Raw genomic sequence first — 19,068 nt, 5'->3', positions numbered from 1 at the left:
CCGAGCATTCGAGATGGCTCGGATTTAAGCTGTTACGGGTTCGAGCCACGAATCGTTATGGTCGGGAACAGTCCGACATTCCCATCGCGGCAATTTCGGGTATGGGTAGGTCTTTCCAATTTCAACTATTTCGCCAAGGCAGGGTGGTATCTATTCTACAGCACTGTGCACCAAGGCCTCAGAGTGAAAGTCGCAAGGTAATGGACTCTCTGTCGGGGATCAAGGGAATTTCGTGATCGAGGAAGCTGTTGAGACTGCGTGAGAATCGGGTGTACTTGCGCGGCGTTAAATGCTGGCGACGTGGAGCTAGCAATTGCAGCCTGATTCAATGCTTCGAGACTTGCTTGCATGAGCCGCCAATTTTCGAGCAGTTGAGTGATCTGTTTCTCTCTTCGGTGCGCAACGGAACCACACAATGGAGCTCGAGCTCTTGGATAACCTATATTCTTTGACGACTGATCACTTGCCGGGAGTGGTATTTCCCGACTCAGTCGCTGAGCGAACTCACTGTAGGATCCCAGGTGCAGGGCGCATAGTCGCCGGTCTCAAGGCTGGCCATTTCGTCTTCCGTCAGGGAAAAGTCAAAGATATCAGCATTGGATGCGATCCTGGCTGGTGTCACACTTTTCGGCAAGGGAACATAACCCTAGTAGTTTAGTTAGTCTATGAGTAAGGTAGACACCATTTCCACGCTGGCGGTGGTGGTAGCATATAGAACAACAGACCTTTTGTAGGCTCCAGCGAAGTAGCACCTGAGCGGCAGTCTTACCATACTTCTCCACCAGGGGCTTGAGAGCAGGCTCTTCAAATCTTCGTCCCCGGATCAGAGGACAGTAGGCTTCGACTATGATGTTGCGGGCGCGACACCACTTCACGATCTCCTTTCGATCCAGCCATGGGTGCAGTTCCCACTGCCCGACGCTGATCTCTCCGCCGTTGCCCTTCCCAAGCTGCTGTTCGAGTTCGCTGATATAATCTTCAAGTTCCTGCAAGTGATGGATCCCATAGTTCGAGACGCCCAAAGACCGAATCTTTCCGTCGCGTTTGGCTTCAACCATGGCCCTCCATGCGCCCTTTCTGGTTTCGGGGCCACCGTACGGCGCATGGATCAGATATAGGTCGAAATACCCCAGATTTGATTCCTTGAGTCCGCTTTCTATCGCGGCTTTGGTCACATCGTACCCGCCGCCCGACTGGACTTTGGAGGTGAAGAAGATATGGTCGCGGGCGCCCGAACTTTGTTGAATGGCGTCACCGCAACACTTTTCGCTTCCGTACATCTGGGCGGAATCGATGTGTCTGTAGCCAACTTTAAGGGCCTCGAGCACGGCGATCTGGCCTTCTGCGGCGTTCATCTGATAATTATCGGATACGTCGCCAGCAGTCTGCGACATGGAAATCGTTAGCTGAGATCCTGCCAGAATGATTGGCATATTGATCCATTTACCCCGAATCCCAAGACAGGAATGTCATAGCCTGTCTTGAGTTTGTATGTCGAAGTGATATCGAGGTCCGGCATTTTTCGCAACAATGACTACTTGGGCGTCGCTCTTGCTAACGCTTCTTCGTTTGCAATGATTTTGAGCGTAGTGTATGTTGAAGCAGGCATTTCTGTGTTCTTATACTGCTGACATATCTCCTAAATCCGAGGTCAACCTCCGCAATGTAGCATCGCCGGGCAGACTCGGTGGATGGCCGATGACCACTGGAAATGTTTGCGTCCATATATTGCATTCACGCTCAGAATTTTGGTGTGACAGTAATTCCCCAGTGTCATCCTATATCATCTCCTCGCCATAGATACAGCTATGAAGCATGCTACGTCTCGGTTCTCTGCGTCCTGCCTCGTGGTAAGCAGTTCTGACTGCCCCAACGTGTTTTTTCGTCCCTTCTTACATGAATCTGGGCCGCAGACCGAGCTGCGATATAGTCGAGCAGTGACGAACTATCTCTACCATTCCGGATCCGACATTCTGTCATGTGCACTATCATGGTTCCTTGGTTTGGCTCTCATTGACGTTGTGATGATGTTTCGCAGTCAAGTGCTCCAATGGCGCATCCACAATATAGTTCATTTCCTTTCGCAAGTCGCTCATAAACAGGCATGCGATGCAAGCCAGCAGGCCGAATGGTAGCGTGATGATGAATACCGTCCTGAGTGACTCCGCATAGGCCTTCTTTTGGGCGGAAAGGCCTGCGCTGATGATAGCTTGTGTTGCTCCAGGCACAGCGGCCAGTGTGGTGGCATTTCTGGCTTCGACGGCCGCAATGAAAGCATTGATTGAGCTTTTCGGTAAGCCCTGCTTCAAGGCCGCCTTTGAGATATAGGGCCCAAGTTTACTTGCGAGGTTGTTGTTCAACACCGCTGTGAGAATAGCTGTGAAGATAGTACCAGCAAGGGCTCGAGATGCGGCGGTGACGGCCGTTGCCGTGATGAAAATATGATGTGGTGTGGCCAGTTGCACCGCTGCGATAACCAGGATCAGCGGCGAACCCCAGCCAATGCCGGCCAAAGTCGAGAAGACTACAGAGCTGACTGAGTCGTCGGGCTCGATAGTAGTGATACCCACCATACCAGCAAGGAAGATGACGAAGCCAATAAAGATAGGTTCGCGCAGGCGTTTCAGTTTGGTGCTTGCGTATCCCCATAGAAGGGTACTAACTCCAGTTCCAGCCCAGAATGACTGCTCACGTGCAGCCAGAAGGAGCGGGTCACTCTCAAATAGGGCAGAAGTCCTGGAGATACTAGTCAGCTGAACCGATCGGATATGAGTGACCTTGGGAGAGCATGGTGGTGCTTACTGGAGAGGATAGAAAATCAAAAATGGGAAAAATAATGCACCTTCGACAAACAGGAAAAAGACGCAGATCGCGAACGTTCGGCCACGGGCCTTGCCTCCTCGGAATAGCTCATGGTTGAGGATCCCTTCCTTTGTGCCCAGCCACTCGTAGAGGATGAATGAGACGAGGAGGACACAGCCGGTGACGAGGGGGGCCAAGGTGCGAACGTCCGTCCAGCTTGCAAGCCCACCGCCTAGATTCGCGCCTGTCATGAACAACGTCAACCCGGCGATGTAGAGGGAAAGTCCAACCACATCCACGGCCATCAGCTTCTGGAAGAAGGACAGGTGATCGTAACGAGTATGTCGCTTCGGTGGCTTATAGCCGATGAAGATACCTACGGCCGTGGCACCCCAAAGCGCACACTGGACCCACTAGGGTTCATATAGTCAGCTGTAGAACGCACAAGATGGATTGAGATGATCGTACATAGAAGTTGCGCCATCCTGTATGTGGATTCTTCTTCGTCAGTCCTCCGATAGTAATCGGGGCAAGACAGGCGCCGATAGCCGCTGCGAAGTTGATGATCGCTTGTGATACTGATGTCCATGTTAGTCGACAGACAGTAGCCGGACCGTGCCAGAGAGGGGGGAATACTCGGTCTCCATCTTCTCGGCACGATCTCACTCGAAATACAGTATGAGAGCGGAACCAAAGCCAAGCCAAATCCAATGAAAATCTGTGCAACGATGACGCGGTAGATGTTGCTGGATCCGGGCGCAATAGCTGATCCGATAAATGGCAGAATGACACAGCTCATGAGCAAAGGCTTGCGGACTTGGAACTTGTCCGCCACGGAAGAAATAAAAGGAGATATCACCGCTTGTAGAAGCGACAATGGAGTTGGGATCCAAGCGGTGGCCTTCGAATTGTGCAGATCCTCCCCAATCCAGGTGAGCTATATGAAGTTAGAAAACGTCTGTCGAGGCTACTGGCAGTTGTCAAGATCACTCACCACGGTAGGAGGGCCTTGCAGAGCAAAGAGGACGGCCAGAATCAGGAGGCACATGCTACCAAGGGCAATCCAGGTTGTAGCATGGAGCTCTGGCTCCTCGTCTTCATCATCATAAGAATAATTCTGCTGAATGTCTTGGACATGCTCCGTGTGCACATCCTTCTCATCCATCTGCTCCAGCACATGCTCGTGCTTGTCAGTTGAGTTTTGCTTAACGATAACTTCCAGTTGAGAGTCTGCTTGGATAGACATAGTGAAATAGTAGAGAAGTCACTGGTGTGAAGTTGTTCAATTGATATGGGAGACTTGGTTCAGTTTGCAGACTCGCAGCTGGAGCATTCGAGTACAGAAAACCAAATGGCAAGCGCGGATATTTATAGTAGAGCCTTACTGCTAGACTCAAGACAACACGGAGCGTTACCGTCCAAGAGCAATTGCCCTTATTGGGGCTGAAGCGAGATTCAGGCGGGTAAAGCTATGCGAAGCACATACTTCCGACAGGGTCCAGAACATGAATTCAGGTTGATGGGTAACAGTGGTCAATGCATATTCACCTATTCCGGCGTGCAGGGGACGCCAACACTCAAGTCGCCTGTAACTGTAAGACGAAAGAGCTGTTGATACCAAATGGTACATCTCTGCGCTTTGTCATTACAATTGGCATTATCTACTGATGAGCAGTTATCTTCCAGGTTATTCTTGATGTCACACAGACAGAATACAGTTACCCGTTGTATGAAAACCTGTCAGCTCTCCGTCTCCTGAAGTTGCGTCGAACAAACTATTAAACTTCAACCATTGAACAGGCTCCACATCATAACCAATTAAAGCTAATGATAATCCGGGGTACGGAGTACGGAGTAATTATATGGAGTACCTAGGCCCATCCGGGTTTTGCCTAGGGAGATTGGAGCAGCCCCCCCTCTTTTCGCGACCGGCGCCGAGATCTTCCTCTCCTGACATTCCGGGCTCTAACGAAGCGGGCAGACTATGAGACTTCGGCGTTCTGCCGAAGCCGGAGCTCCATGGTCCGAACGTCCCCAGAACGTTGACAAGGGCTCCATTTGACGAGCACAATTCGATTACGACGACTAGCGCTGCCACTTCGTTGTGCATAACACGGATTTATTCCCTAGTGCTAGCTATGCTGTCTTCAAACTAGGAGCGTCTGCAAACCTTTCATTGAGGGTACTGACCATGTGGACAGAGGGTTCGCAAGGAATCAACTTCAATCAAGATGCAGTGTTCTTCTCTGCCTCGTGAGTCCATAGCTTACAGCTTACTCTCTTGTTTCACCTTTCTGAGATACAAGGTCTGAGGATTGCAGAACTCACGCATTCCACTCACACCAGCTCCCGAACCAAGTCCACTATGTTTAAATGCAGCGAGGGCCGCTCTCGGGTTGGGCTCGAAGTGATTGTTGACCCAAACGCTGCCAGCCTCTAGCTGCTCCGCAATTCTGTTGGCTCGTTCAATATCATTTGACCATACAGAGGCTCCCAAGCCCATTTTCGTGTTATTAGCCCTGGCAATGACTTCTTCCTCTGTCTTCCACGTCATCAAAGGCAGAACAGGGCCTGTTTCTATGTTAGATGTCATGAATCGTAGTAAATGAGCTCACTTACCAAAGACCTCTTCATTGGCAACCCTTGACGTGTCGGACGGTCTGTCGACAATAGTAGGGTTTATGAAATAACCCTTGGTTGGCTGGTTGTGGCCGCCCATAGCAAGACTCGTGTTTTCTCGCGCGAAATCGGCAAAGAAAGATTTGACCTTTTCATACTGTGTCTTGTTTTGGACTGGTCCAAAAAACACATCCGCCTGCGTGCCATTGCCGACTTTAAGCTGCTTGGTGTGTTCAATGAGGGAACGAAGAAATTCGTCGTAAATGTCTTCGTGGACGTAGACTCGTTTGATTGCCATGCACAATTGCCCGGAGTTGATGAACGCAGCAAGGCCCACCTAGGATATGTTAGAGATATTCTTCACAAACATAGATGTTCAAAAGAAGTGTAAGCAAAAGATTATATTCCATACCTGCGGTATAATTGACTGGATATTGACATCGGGGCAGATAATAGCTGGATCGAGGCCTCCCCTGGACAAAGAGTTAGCAATTCAGACACACTAATCCGGGAGGGAAACTCGTACAACTCAAGCGTAACTCTCTTGATCTCATCACTGGCACTTGCTAAGACCTTCTTACCGGTTACAGTCGAGCCGGTGAAGCTGATCTTGGGAGTCCCCGGATGTGCCACGAGCCAAGGTCCGAGATTGTCGTCGCCGCTCAGCGCTTGTACAACGCCTGGAGGGAAAAATTGTTGGGCCAGTTCGACAAGCTTTAGGTTGCAATATGGTGTGAACGGCGACGGCTTAATGATGATTGGGTTCCCGGTCAAGACTGCAGGTATAATCTTCGCACAGGAGATGTGTATGGGGAAGTTCCAAGGGACGATACCGACGGCAACGCCCAGCGGTGTATATCGCGTGATTGTTAACTTTTCGTCCGTCTCTTCTATAATCTCGTCCTTCAACTCGATGTCGGCAAGCACTCGAATCCATCCTGTCGTCGCAAGGACCTCGCCTTGAGCAAATGTGATCTAAACAAGTCAGAGTGGCCATCACCGAACGAACTAGATGATGCACATACCGACTTCCCCTGCTCCTGTGTCAACAATTTGGCAAAATCGTCTTGATGACTCTCAATTGCGTCTGCGAAGGCGAGCACAGCCTTCCTTCGCTGTGTAAATGGAACCTTAGCCCAGAGCTTGAATGCCCGGTTGCCAGCATTCACGGCATCATCAACGTCCTTTGGTCTTGATAACGGCACCGGTGGGTTTGTCTCACATGTGGCTGGATTGATGTTATGTGTTGTATTGGGTGTCACGGTGAGCTTGCCATCTATAATGTTGTAGTATTTTCCGAAGACCTTGAAGTTGGCAGCAGTAGCAGACGCCATTTTGCGGGATTCGATGTTTCAGCAAACTGTGCAGAGATAATATTCCCAAGTCCTGGTGATGAAAGATCTTCCTATTTTGGCTCGTTCTTAAGAACAACCTACCGGAGCAGGTGAAAGCAGGGTAACCTATGATGAGCAGTTTATAATGCTAGTTCCAAGTTCGTCAGAGAGGCAGAACCTGGGAATCAACGGGCGGAGCAGGATACATCTCCGCTATACGCAACTCGGGGTTAAGCATTATCCATCTCCTACGGTGAATTGATGGTAATTTTGATTAATAAACGCCGGACGACCCTTCGGTAGCCTTTAATGACAGATCCAGCTTCACGCTAAATCGCAGATACTACGTGTGGAATAGCCCAAAAAATAGTTCCGTAGAACCTGGGTTATTTCGGTCGTATATTACCAAACCAATTACCAGGTCCCTTACATAGTAAGAACAGCGTCGGCCAGACCAGCCTATTGAAAATAGCAGGGATAACAATTGCCCAGGATTTGTCGTATACGCCAGTCGTAAATGCGGACAAGGCTGCTCTCTTTGTTTTCTCCTCGGCAAGATGCCGATGTCGTTGGCGAGGCTCGGTAAAAGTCCATTGGGTCTGAGCACAAATTACTCTCCTGCCACGCCAATTATCGGCATCTCTGCAACTGAGACACTGCTTAGCAAAGTCCACAGAGTGGATAGGAGCCTGAGAGCATTATCAGATGATTGTAACCATGTCGTCTTTACAACAACTTTACAAGGCAGATTCCGAGCCCACAGCTGGGCGGCTTGATTTCTTGCTGCTGATCTGTCATTATTAATGGTACCTTGATGATTTTCAAGGTTATCAAGAAGACTACCTCGATCTACTTTGTTTTCACATCGCTACAGGAGCTCTCATGGCTTCAGATCTACGAGTCGATTTCATCGTAGTTGGCGGAGGCACCTCTGGCTGCGTGGCTGCAGCACGGTTAGCTGGTTCTGCGGCGCGGCCGACAGTATTACTTATCGAAGCTGGGGGGCCGAATAGCGACAGCGATTATCGAGTTGATGCCGACCGCTGGCACCATAAGAACACCATCCCGGACGGCAATTGGGATTACTTGACTGAGCCACAAAAGCACCTGAATCACCGCCGAATCGACTATAGTCGTGGAAAGGGCCTTGGCGGAAGCAGTGTCATCAATTTTGGATGCTACACCGTTGCTCCTAAAGATGACCATGACGAGATTGCTCGAATTGTTGGCGACGACGAGTGGAAATGGGAAAACGCTCAGCAGAGGTACAAGCGACTCGAGTCATACAAGGCGTTCGACTCGGATATCCCTACCAGTGTTGGCAAATATCTTGCACCACAGCCTGACGACCACGGCCATTACGGTGCATTGAAAATTGGATTCCCCGCTGTGTGGGAGCCAAGTCTAACAAAGGAGATGGATCAGTTGTTTGAGGCGGGCATTCCCCCAAACCGGGACACGAATAGCGGAAACCCCCTCGGACTCGCAGTATGCCCAAATACAGCCTACAACGGTGAACGGACCAATGCCTCGGACTTCCTCACAAGGGTTCCCAGAAACCTGTTCGTTGTCACGCAGACTCAAATCGCCCGGGTGATTTTCGAGGGCCGACGGGCGGTTGGCGTGGAAACTCTGGATGGACGAAAATTCTTTGCTTCCAAAGAAATCCTTCTCTCGGCGGGCTCTTTGGACACTCCACGGGTGCTCATGCACTCGGGGATAGGACCAGGGGATCAATTACGGCGATACGGAATTCCGGTAGTGGTCGACAACCCGTCCGTTGGGCAGAATCTTCAAGATCATTACCATATAAGTTGTGCCTGGCAACGAGCTGAAAGCACGAGCACGCGACCGCAGTACTACAGAGACAAAGCCGCCCAGCAGGCTGCGCGGAAAGAGTGGGAAGAGAGTCGGACTGGTCCATTGGCCCACTTGACCACTTGCATGGGCATCGGGTTTTTGAAGTCAGACAAGGTCTTTGACAGCAAAGAGTTCAAGGAGCTACCCAGCGGGACCAAGCAGCATCTGTTGCGCCCGACGGTGCCAACTTTTGAGATCACCATCGGTGCTCCTTACTCCGGCTACTTCGATGACCCCGAGAGCGCGCCAGCCGCAAGCGTCATCTACATGCTGTTGATGAATTCGCAATGTCGAGGCAGCGTGACGCTTCAATCGTCCGATCCCAGCGTCCCCCTGGCGTTCGACCCCAAGCTCTTTTCCCATCCGTACGACAGAAAAGTCGCAGTCGAGGCGTATCGAGAGGTCGCTAGAATTGTTCGCTCTCCAGCGTACGCGAGAGATACCGTGGGGCCTCTATCGGCACCCAAAAACGAATCAGAGGAAGAGATTCTCGAGTTCTGGCGAGAAAAATGCACCAGCACTTGGCACATGTCGTGCACTGTGGCCATGGGAAAGATTGATGATCCAAAGGCTTGTGTTGATACCAGCTTTCGAGTTTTGGGAGTTGCAAACCTACGAGTGGGTGATTTGAGTATCCTGCCGTTCTTGACGAAGTAAGTCTTCATCTTTGCGAATCCAGCACGTTCAGTGTCTACCGAGTTTACGACTAACAGGTTATGCAGCGGCCACAGCCAAGCGACGGCGTATCTTATCGGTTTGATGGCGGGCGACAAGCTGGTGGCAGACTATCGACTTGACGACCAGGGGAAAGCGCCAATATTCGGACGCCTGTAGCTTAGTACTCTAGAGAATTGGAGTCACGAACTCATCAGCATTTAAATCATTCTTGCGGAAGCGGGTGGTCCCTTGAACTTATTTGGTCTTCTCTCAACACATCCAAACCTATTACGAATGAAGATTCTTGGTGATAAAGGTGACGTGGAGGGTTTCAAGCTGCCATCGCCATGTAGAAGTGAAACTACTTTCTCGAGAAGATCTAAGTACAAACTGTACAGGAAAGAAAGAAACGGCCTATATCGGGGATAAGATGAGAATCTTGGGTTCAAAAAGTGGGATTGTTTCCCGCTAGATTTGGCTCTATCACATGTATCATACATGATAAAGATATGGAAAATCAGTTAGGCACCATACCAGCATCCGCCATAGCAGCTTTTCTATCGTTGACAACCTTGATTATCGCAGGGCGAGCCATCATTCTCTGCTGCCAAGCATTGTACGCAGGGAACTCTTTCTCAACATCGATAGTCAGTTCGCTTGCACCCCTGCTGAAAAGCCACGGAACCAACATGTTCCAAGTCACAAAAGAGAGATCGGCGATGGTGCTTTGATGCCAAAGTCAGAGGGTAGTCGATACATGAGGATGTGGCGACTGGAGGCTTACAATTTATCTCCCACGAGATAGTCCCTGCCCTGTAAGTACCTATCCAGGACCCCAACCACGCGCCTGATTTCCCGTAGGTATCTGTCTATGGCACTCTGGAGCTTCTCTTCGTGGTACAGTATAAACCAAGAAGCTTGGCCGAAGTATGGGCCCTGACCGGACATCTGCACGACAGAGTTAGCATGGCCAGAAAGCTCGACACAGGTTTCGGCATGGATCTCATCACTTGATAATAGAGCCACTGCTTCAATTTCCACTTCTCGGGGGAAGTAGTATAGGTAAAGACTTCTTCCTTGTCGTAGGTCTCGACAAGATATTCGATGATGGCAACAGATTCCCAGATTGTGATCCCGGTATTGGGGTCCACAATAGCGGGAGCTCGACCATTTGGGTTGATCTTTTCAAATGGGTCTTGTTTCATTTCTGGTTTGTCTGTGTTACCCTGTCAATGGTAGCTGGGCCTGTCGTTGTTGGCTGCTACATACCCAAGAACTTGGTGACATACGGGAGCTTGAGCTCTTCTAGCGCAATCGCAACTTTCCACGGGTTCGTGCCACGCCCTATGACGATCAGCAAAGTCTTTGTACTTTGATAACAGCTCTTGATTGGCTTACTGTAGCTATAGAGAATGATGGGCTTGGTCATTGTTATACTGGGTCTCGAATCTCAAGTTGCGGATGAGAATCTAGCCAACAAAGAAGTAGTTGATGAAAACAGTGTCGAAGAACAATAGATCTCGGTCGCCCATACCTCCCAATAACGCTCATCAGCTCGCCTCTGACGATATATATGATATTGTTCGCGTTTTACCTGGGGCTGATTTGTAAAACTACCAGGTACGCGGCTAGATCGATCTATTGCCAAGTCTCGACGTGGTGCATCGATATCATTGTCTCCTCGGTATGTTCCCGACCCTCCCAATCATCATTCATCCCCTTACAGTGAAACGCTGAACTTGCTTGCGTAATCTGGCGTAGTCGACTTCGTCACTCGTGGCACTCTGACTGTCTCGCCTCAATCCCCTGCTGGGCATACTCCGGCAGGCCGAGCAAGTGTATCTGGCGGTCTATCCCCATATTCCAAAAGCTCGCAAAACGACCAAAGACTCGATTAAGAGATTCAAGCTTGTCAAGCGCCGCCATAACAATAGAACTCTTGGGCACCGGCTTCCTGCCAGTGCCGACTCGACCCTTGCTCTACAGCTAGAATTAAGCCGTGTTGGGCGCAGATGCATTTTCTTTGGCGACCAATCCAGGTAGAATCTAGGTGCAGTCCACGCTACCAAAAAGCGTATTATTAGCATAGATAGAAGTCGTAAGGAGTAACCGTACCAGGCTATCTCGTTAAAAAGATTATGACCCTTTCTCTGTCAATTCATATTTTCTATGTTAGCTTTTCCATTCTCCTGATAAGTTCCTCCCGTATACGGATGACGCCCGCTAAAAATAGTCATAGTCGTACTCATAACGTGAGTCGTGAAGGCTAACCCTGAACATTTTCATGTAGCCCGATATGTAATGAATTCCATCTTTACTGGTTGTGGTGCGTCAGTACCCAGAACGGGTTCTCTTGCGCACGGACGAAAGGCCCTGCACACCTATACCTCGTGCAACTTGACATCTTGGAAAGCAGTGGTTAGCTCGAGAATTCTGTTGCTCAGTCGTGCATCGAAAATCGCGTGGAAGTGAACTTGGGGCTCATCTTTGGGCAGATAGAACTTGGACAGAATGTCCTTGCACATCGCCCACGTGTGGACACCCATTAGCACTGACTGTTCGTCAAAGCTGCGAGTGAACCATTCGTCCGCGCTCAAGGCTCCGACGTACAGAATCCAGAGCCTTAGGCGGGGGTTCAAGACCTCCGCATCAAGACATGATCGCATGCGTCCCAGCATTTTCGGCCCGGCATTGTAGATAGAGGTAGCACCGACCGGGATGTTCTCCAGTGCACTGGCTAGTTTGAGGACGTATGCGAGTGCAAGGCTCGCGGAGACATCACGACCATCGACGGCATGGTTTACTGCTCTGCCAATCAGCACCAGCGTCCGCATCCTCAGGAAGTTCCAGGCAGCAGGGCGTGGGGAAGGGTCGCTAATGACAAAGTCATAGAGGGCGTCCAGTTGTTGTAGCTCAATGAATAGTGCGCGAAGTGATCCTTTCAAACAAGAGTCCGGATAGACATCCATGATGGGCAGCGGCACCTCAAAGGGAACCGTCACCCATCCCTCCATAGGCAATAGAGTCCGCGATAACGACAACGCGGCACGATGGATGTCCATCTGGAATACGCTGATCCATTTGTACGGCACAATGCTCGATGGATCTTGCCGAAGTTGGGATTCCATGATAATGTTGGCCATGCGCAGGTGGGCTAGCGCATCATCGCAGTTATCAGCCCAGATCTCGGCAACGAGGAAGTGCATCAAGACATGCAGCGGCGGTTGCCCATGTTCCTTGACGTACTCCTGCACCGCATGCAAGCCCTGGTAACGATGTACGAGCGATAGTCTGAGGTAAGCAGAGTCAGGAGAAGACTGGGCCATGAGGGTCAGGGGAGTCGACAGAAAGGCGAGAGCGGTCATATTGTCGCACAGCGAGTCCGACGCGAACGATGACCATGATGGCAGGATGTTGCCTTTGCCCTGTGCTTGGAGGCGAGGTCCAGGCCCCTGGATGACGGGGAACACACAGCGGCGCTCAAAGGTCATGATCTCGTTGATCCGCGAGGTGACCGGGACAGGCGTAGAATTGAAGGGATCGGAATTGCCCCGGAACGCGACGATGCTCTGGATGGGCCACTCTTGGGTTTCCTCCGACTTGATGCGCGCCCGCTGGTCATCATCGTATTCATCGTCGTCGTCTGCCCTCTTTTGTACCTCTTTGTCTTTTGCATCTCGCCTCCTCTGGCTTGCTGCCGCCTGCACTCGTGGGATCACCACCGACTTCCTCATCGACCGAGCGGCCTCAACCCGGCGCCATTTATGGTACCCTGATTGGATGTGTGAGAAAACCTTATGGCGATGTGGTCCCGCCTTGCGGTTTTTGGCGTCATGGTGGACCCAGAGCAGATCGCCCGAATATGCCATGGGGTCTGGATATGAGGATCGATAGGACAGAGCATCACGGCGGTGCCATCGGTGCGTGTTTGTGTGCGCGCGCTGTGGAAAACATGGGCGACGTTCGAAAGCAATGGAGATAGGAATGACCAAAATGCGAGAGCAACGAAGAGGAAAAGCGTGGAGACCGGAGAGAAATGTTCCGGGAGCGGACCAGGCACATTCGGGTAAAATGTTTTAACTAAGCTCCTAACTAATCGAGACGTTTTAGTTAAAGCCCTACCTAGTTAGGGCATTGACGCGCCTGACTAGGGCCTCTAGCTTGCACTCCTTAGCGAAAGAGGGCACCTGTTGATCTCAAAAGCGGCATGCTCTTGATGCGACAGGAAAGTCCGCTTGGGCCTTCCGCGTAAGAGCGGCGCTCTTAGTGGATAAATCCAGCTAGCTCCAAAAAGCTCAGGAACCTCTCCCACAAGAACCACGGACGCCATCGCACGATCATTCGTTCCCAACACCATGCCACAAGGTTTGCGGGGTTGCGTACACCGCCACCGGGCGGCGAGCTCTACTACGTACCTCATCTTCGAATGCTTCGCCCATTCCAACCTCCAGACAGGATCAATGTCCGCCTTTGATTGATCCTAAGAGGGGCGCGATGACTGATATTCGACCTAATCGACCTTTGCATGCGCAGTGCACAACACGCAAACCAACGGACCAATGCAGGAACCCGCCGTATCTAATTCGATGAAGGTGTGATCCTCGACATGGCCACCGCTCCAATTAAGAAGGCATGTGATGCTTGTCATCGACGCAAAGTACGCTGCTCCGGGGGACAGCCATGCCGGACCTGCGGTCAGACCAACCTTGAATGCACCTATCTCGCTATTCCTCAAAAGAAAGGGCCCAAAGGGAATCGATCCAAAATCCTCTCGCAGATCCGCAATTCTCAAAAGAAGAAACAGCCGCATCTTCCTCAGACGTCACCTTCTGAGTCCACTCCTCAGCAGTCACCGAGTCAGGAGCTGAAACCTTCTCTAGGCTTCAGCAGCCCATCACCAACAGTCCCGTCTCCAGGGTCCCCCAATACCGCTCTCCTCAGTAAGCAGACAATTGAGAATTGTGTGGATTTCTACTTCTCCAACATGTCTACCACTACCTCGATCCTCAATCGGCATCACCTGATAGATATGATTGACTCCCGGCTTCCCACCGATACAGAATTCTACTGCCTCGCAGGATCCTTGTGTGCATTTGTCATGGTTCAACCTGGAATGAATTTAGCTGTCGCCCCAGGATGCCACTACGAAGGTGAGCCTCCCGAAAACCGCTACGGATATGCCAATATGCTTCTCAACGACGTCCTCCGCGCGCGAAAGTCCATCGACTACGTCGAGTTTCCCACTTTGAGCGCCGTCCAGACGTCATTTTTCTTGTTCAGCTGCTATTTCACCTTGGAACAACAGAATATATGCTGGTTTCATTTGCGTGAGGCCGCAACTCTGGCTCAGCTGATGAGCATGCACGAAGAGTCGTCGTATCTCGTCGGTGATCCCGTCGAAAGCATGTATAAGCGACGAATGTATTGGTTGCTCCTGGTCACAGAGAGAGCATATGCTATGGAACGACACCGTCCGCTCAGTCTACATCCGACCATTGGAATACCATCGGCCAACGAGCCACACGAGGAAGAACGAATGTCCGGCTTTCTCTGCTTGATTAACCTCTTCCGCTGCATTGATGATGAGTTCATGGCTCTCTGGAACAAAGTGAAGACCGAATGTTCCGACACCTGGCTTTCGCAGCTCCAGCGACAGGTCGCAGACTCCGTCCCACGAGGACTAAAGACAACAGAAAGCCAAATGGCTGATGTTCGGGTCACATTACATTGGTTACGCATCATGATCTGGCAACTTTCCATAACAAATGGTTATCTTTCATCGACGTCTGCCCATTCCTGCATGACATTCAAATATCCCATAGAAGTCACTAGGGACTTGATTCAGGATATTTCAACCCTGACGCTGGATGCGATGGAGGTCCATGGTGTGGGGTTGATTGAGAAACTATTCGACATAGCCTGTACGCTCACCGACGTCATCTCGTGTGTACCGCTCATGCCTTCGGAAATATCGAATTCAAGTAACGAGACGCCCTTCGAATATCTAAACAAGCTCCTCACCCTCATTTCCCAGCTGCGAGGCGGCGCGTCAAGGTATTTCCCCTTGCTACTCGTCAAAGTCTCGGAGACCTTACCTAGTCTGCCTCCCGTCGTCCCAGTGGACCTGGATCCGATGCAGATGAGCATCAAGCAAGGCTATGCAGGTGCGAGCGATCACATTCCCACACCGGAGCCAACGCAATTGCGAGGGATAAAATTCCCACGCCCAAGTCAACAAAGTCCTCCTCCCTAGAAAGCTTCGGCTTAAATGCTTCCACCACTATGGGCCATGCACGCCTCAGGAGCAAGAGCATGGCCCATCCCCAGGTGAACCTGGTCGCAAAAGATCCGACACACGCAATCTCATCATGGCTGGTAAGGAACGCTCGTGGTTGACACCCAGCTTGTGCGCCGCTAGCTGGGCAGCTCTTTTGGCGAGGCCAAGGGGGAGACTTTATAATGGGCTCGTCTCTGCACAGAAGCGTGGCTATGGGAGTACGCGGCGGGTGTAGCTCAAACGTCTGCCTGGATCATGCGAATATCAAGGCTACTTACTTCGCCAACAATCCTAAACGCATCGGTGTCTTCCATTGGAGTCTCGGTCTAACGGCTTGTTCTTATGGAAACTCGAGTTGAGCGGAACCAGTGAAGGTGCCATCGCTTCTAGGAAGAAGGGAGGTGCTAATGTGTCTGTTGCTGCAGTGAGCGGCGCCTCGAATTCGAGAATTATCGCGCAACTTTTGGGGCTATGGGGAACAAATAGGACATGAAGCACTGAGAGACGAGGGAATTCTCAAGCGAAAGAACAGAGACAACATGGTGAATCGAAAGGTGCTGACTATGCCCAGAAACCCTTGTCACCTGCTGGCCGGGGAAATGGTTGAAATTGAGTCAGGAACTGACCAGCATGAGGTGAAAGATGATCCCTTCAGTCGCTAGGGACCAACTAATTCTTCGCTTCTCTATGAGTCATGAATTTTGACCCATGTGGTCTTTTAATGAAACCGGCCTGCTTGCTCAGAGAGGGCAATGTCTTGAAGTTCTCTTCTTCCGTAAGACAAGGCGATCAGGTAGGCGAGCAGCCATAAGGCGCCCTCACCAGTTCTGCTGCTCGAATCACTTTCCTCCCATGCTAGAAATGACATCCCTCTGGGCCTGTCTTTCACGATTGACGCCTGTCAACGGAGCCACGCTTCTCAGGTCGCCCACCACGTCTTTTGCTTTGCCGAAATATACCTCTTGAAGCATGTTTCTCATCTTGCCTTCCATGTCCTCGATCAAGCGGCCTGCATTGCACACGTGGCCTCCGTCTTTGCCCTGTCCACCGACGTTCTCCACCACCAGGTCGGCCTCGACTTGTCTCGTCATGCTTCCGGACAGGTTCAATGACCCGAGTCCCTCGCTATCGCGACCAAGATGCAAGATGACGGTGCTGGTCAGCTTGTAATGACATGTCCTTCCACTGCCCCTTCTCTCATCGACTTCAAAAACGTGTATGCTATCCCACCCGGCCTCCTTTCCCACGGCTTTTTTCAGGAGGACTACTCCTGCGAATCCGTCATCCAAGTCCCACAAGTATACCGACCCCGTCCCGCCCTCGTAGTACATCTGCCTGTACACATCGAATGCGGTGTTTGCCTCGACTTCCATCTTCCGGACCCGGTCGCTGGGGTATGTGGCATCGTCTAGCGGAGGTTCGAATTCATTGCTCCAGGGACTCCGGTATGAGTCGCCGTCGCGGTTGTAGTCACATAACAGGTAGTCCCGGCCTGTCTTTTTGCAGCGTGCTGAGGTCAGCGGTTGGTCGACGGAGGAGAGGAGGTCTTCGGTAAGATCGGGCACGAGCGTGGTTATGGAGGTCAGGTTGTCTGACACCTTGAGGGGGGAGAGGCGACGGAGGAGATCTCTGGAGGGAAATAGAACAAGCAGATATCGGTTAGCAGGAGCAACGTCCGAACATTCCCATCGTCTCGTGGGCTGACTGGGAAAATGTGAGAGCTTTGGGAGCTTACAAGGCGGCATCGAATTGGGCTTCGCTTGCCATTGGGCAAGCAGTTCAGCCGTTCTGTTTTGCTTGAAGCGCCAGGCTATTCAATCGAAAGACGGGACGTGATCGTAACGGATGAGACTCAGGCCAGCTGGGGGTTATTCCTGGGAGAAGCGTATGGATCGACTCAGTCTAGAAACTTGACGGCGTGGAGATGTGTACTGTCTGGCTTGACAGCGGGCGAGAATCGCGGGGTGAATTTCATGGGCGGGAAGGTGAGGCGCAGTTGAAAAATTATTTGTCAGACGAAAACATTTTCTTCATCACTTCTATGGTGCCGGACAATCACTCATCTCATACTCGGTATATCCTCCTGCAATAATGCCCTTTGCTTGCCCGCTTCTATCACTGAATCCTTGATCAGAAAATCCTCGCTGCACACACTGGACAGGGTCTGAGGTGAGGCATCTGGCTGCGGAAGCTCTGGACGGTGAACAGATGCGACGTGAAAGCCGGTATATCTCTGAAAGTATCGTAACCCTCACACAGGCCGCAAAATATTTGTCCCACACCATCTAGACGCATAATCACTCCTTCAGAGGAACAGTGTCGGCGTAAAGATGCTTCGTCATGGCTGCGGGATATCGGTCGCCTGTGATCTCGGCGGCCTCGACCTTCTGTCTGATTTCCTTCTCTTCTTCCGCCGTCAATTTTATTTGCAAACTGGCCATATTCTCGTCAAAGTTCTTCGCTTTGGTCGTGCCAGGAATAGGAATAATATCGTCCCCTTGAGCCATCAACCAGGCCAGCGTCAGTTGACCAGGTGTCACGTTTTTCTTCTCGGCGATACTACTAATGGCGTTCACAAGATCCATGTTCTTGTGGAAGTTCTCCTTCGAGTATCTAGGCATGGCTCGGCGTCGATCCTCTGGTTCAAAGTCGTCGTGTGACTTAATCGTGCCGGTCAGAAATCCTCGACTGAAAGGTGAATAAGCTACAACTGCGACTCCAAGTTCTCGACACGTTTTCAAGAGATCGTTATGCTCGATCTCCATGGAAAATGGCGAATACTCGACTTGGACAGCCGCAATAGGATGAACCTTGCAAGCTCGTCGGAGTGTATCAGCAGAGCACTCGCTCAATCCGAGATAGCGGATTTTGCCTTCCTTTTTCAGCTCCGCCATTGTCTGGACGGTGATCTCGATGGGCTGGTTCCGGTCGACACGATGGCAATAGTACAGATCGATGGCATCTCCCGGCTCTAGTCCAAGCCGCCTGTGTGATTTGGCACACGCCTCGCGGATGTATGCCGGGTCGTTGTTGACCTTTGATGTTCCATCGGGTTGTCGGATGTTGGCAAATTTCGTGCACAGGAAGATCTTACTCCTGTTACCCGTCTTCTTGAACCACCTGCAAAGCGAGAATAAGACTAGTCAGCAGGCTGGCCAGTGGTCGTCATCCTCAACAGGGTAGACTTACTGGCCAAGCAGATCTTCGCTATCTCCATATACATCTGAAGAATCCCAAAAGGTCTCTCCTGAGTCGAAGACATGGTCCAAAAACTTCAGCCTCTGGTCATCTGGAAGCTTTTTCCCATAGAAGATTGACAATCCCATCAGGCCAAAGCCTAGTGCGGTTACTTGGGGACCATCTTTGCCCAATTGACGGGTTGGAAGACTCGGTGCCATCCTGCTCCTTGCCTTCTACTTAGCGAATCGCGGGGTCTGGGATGAATTCTCTTAGGGAAGGGGTTTTCTCTCTTTTTCAGCAACAGAAAATCTACCGATAACGAAGCAAAGGGGGATTTTA

At 51.1% G+C, this 19,068-nt stretch overlaps 4 protein-coding genes across 4 annotated transcripts; 1 reads left to right on the top strand and 3 right to left on the bottom strand.

The window, feature by feature from the left end:
* Positions 1 to 11,334: 11,334 nt before the first annotated feature.
* PV07_04944 (uncharacterized protein) lies at positions 11,335 to 13,229 on the bottom strand. Its single transcript, XM_016391804.1, has one exon. The coding sequence runs from the start codon at positions 13,139 to 13,141 to the stop codon at positions 11,654 to 11,656; it is 1,488 nt and encodes a 495-aa protein (XP_016249323.1). The 5' UTR covers positions 13,142 to 13,229; the 3' UTR covers positions 11,335 to 11,653.
* A 404-nt stretch (positions 13,230 to 13,633) lies between these two features.
* Positions 13,634 to 16,295, top strand: PV07_04943 (uncharacterized protein). The gene has a single exon (XM_016391803.1). The coding sequence runs from the start codon at positions 13,879 to 13,881 to the stop codon at positions 15,523 to 15,525; it is 1,647 nt and encodes a 548-aa protein (XP_016249322.1). The 5' UTR covers positions 13,634 to 13,878; the 3' UTR covers positions 15,526 to 16,295.
* Positions 16,066 to 17,489, bottom strand: PV07_04942 (uncharacterized protein). The gene is made up of 2 exons (XM_016391802.1): positions 17,285 to 17,489; positions 16,066 to 17,178 (listed from the first exon to the last, which is right to left on the bottom strand). The coding sequence occupies exons 1-2, from the start codon at positions 17,314 to 17,316 to the stop codon at positions 16,389 to 16,391; spliced, it is 822 nt and encodes a 273-aa protein (XP_016249321.1). The 5' UTR covers positions 17,317 to 17,489; the 3' UTR covers positions 16,066 to 16,388.
* Positions 17,490 to 17,809: 320 nt separating this feature from the next.
* On the bottom strand, positions 17,810 to 19,047 carry PV07_04941 (uncharacterized protein). The gene is made up of 2 exons (XM_016391801.1): positions 18,739 to 19,047; positions 17,810 to 18,669 (listed from the first exon to the last, which is right to left on the bottom strand). The coding sequence occupies exons 1-2, from the start codon at positions 18,945 to 18,947 to the stop codon at positions 17,847 to 17,849; spliced, it is 1,032 nt and encodes a 343-aa protein (XP_016249320.1). The 5' UTR covers positions 18,948 to 19,047; the 3' UTR covers positions 17,810 to 17,846.
* Positions 19,048 to 19,068: the final 21 nt, after the last annotated feature.

This window comes from Cladophialophora immunda, assembly GCF_000835495.1.
Source record: "Cladophialophora immunda strain CBS 83496 unplaced genomic scaffold supercont1.3, whole genome shotgun sequence".
Lineage (NCBI taxonomy): Eukaryota > Fungi > Ascomycota > Eurotiomycetes > Chaetothyriales > Herpotrichiellaceae > Cladophialophora > Cladophialophora immunda.
This window is presented reverse-complemented; position numbering and strand designations above follow the sequence as displayed.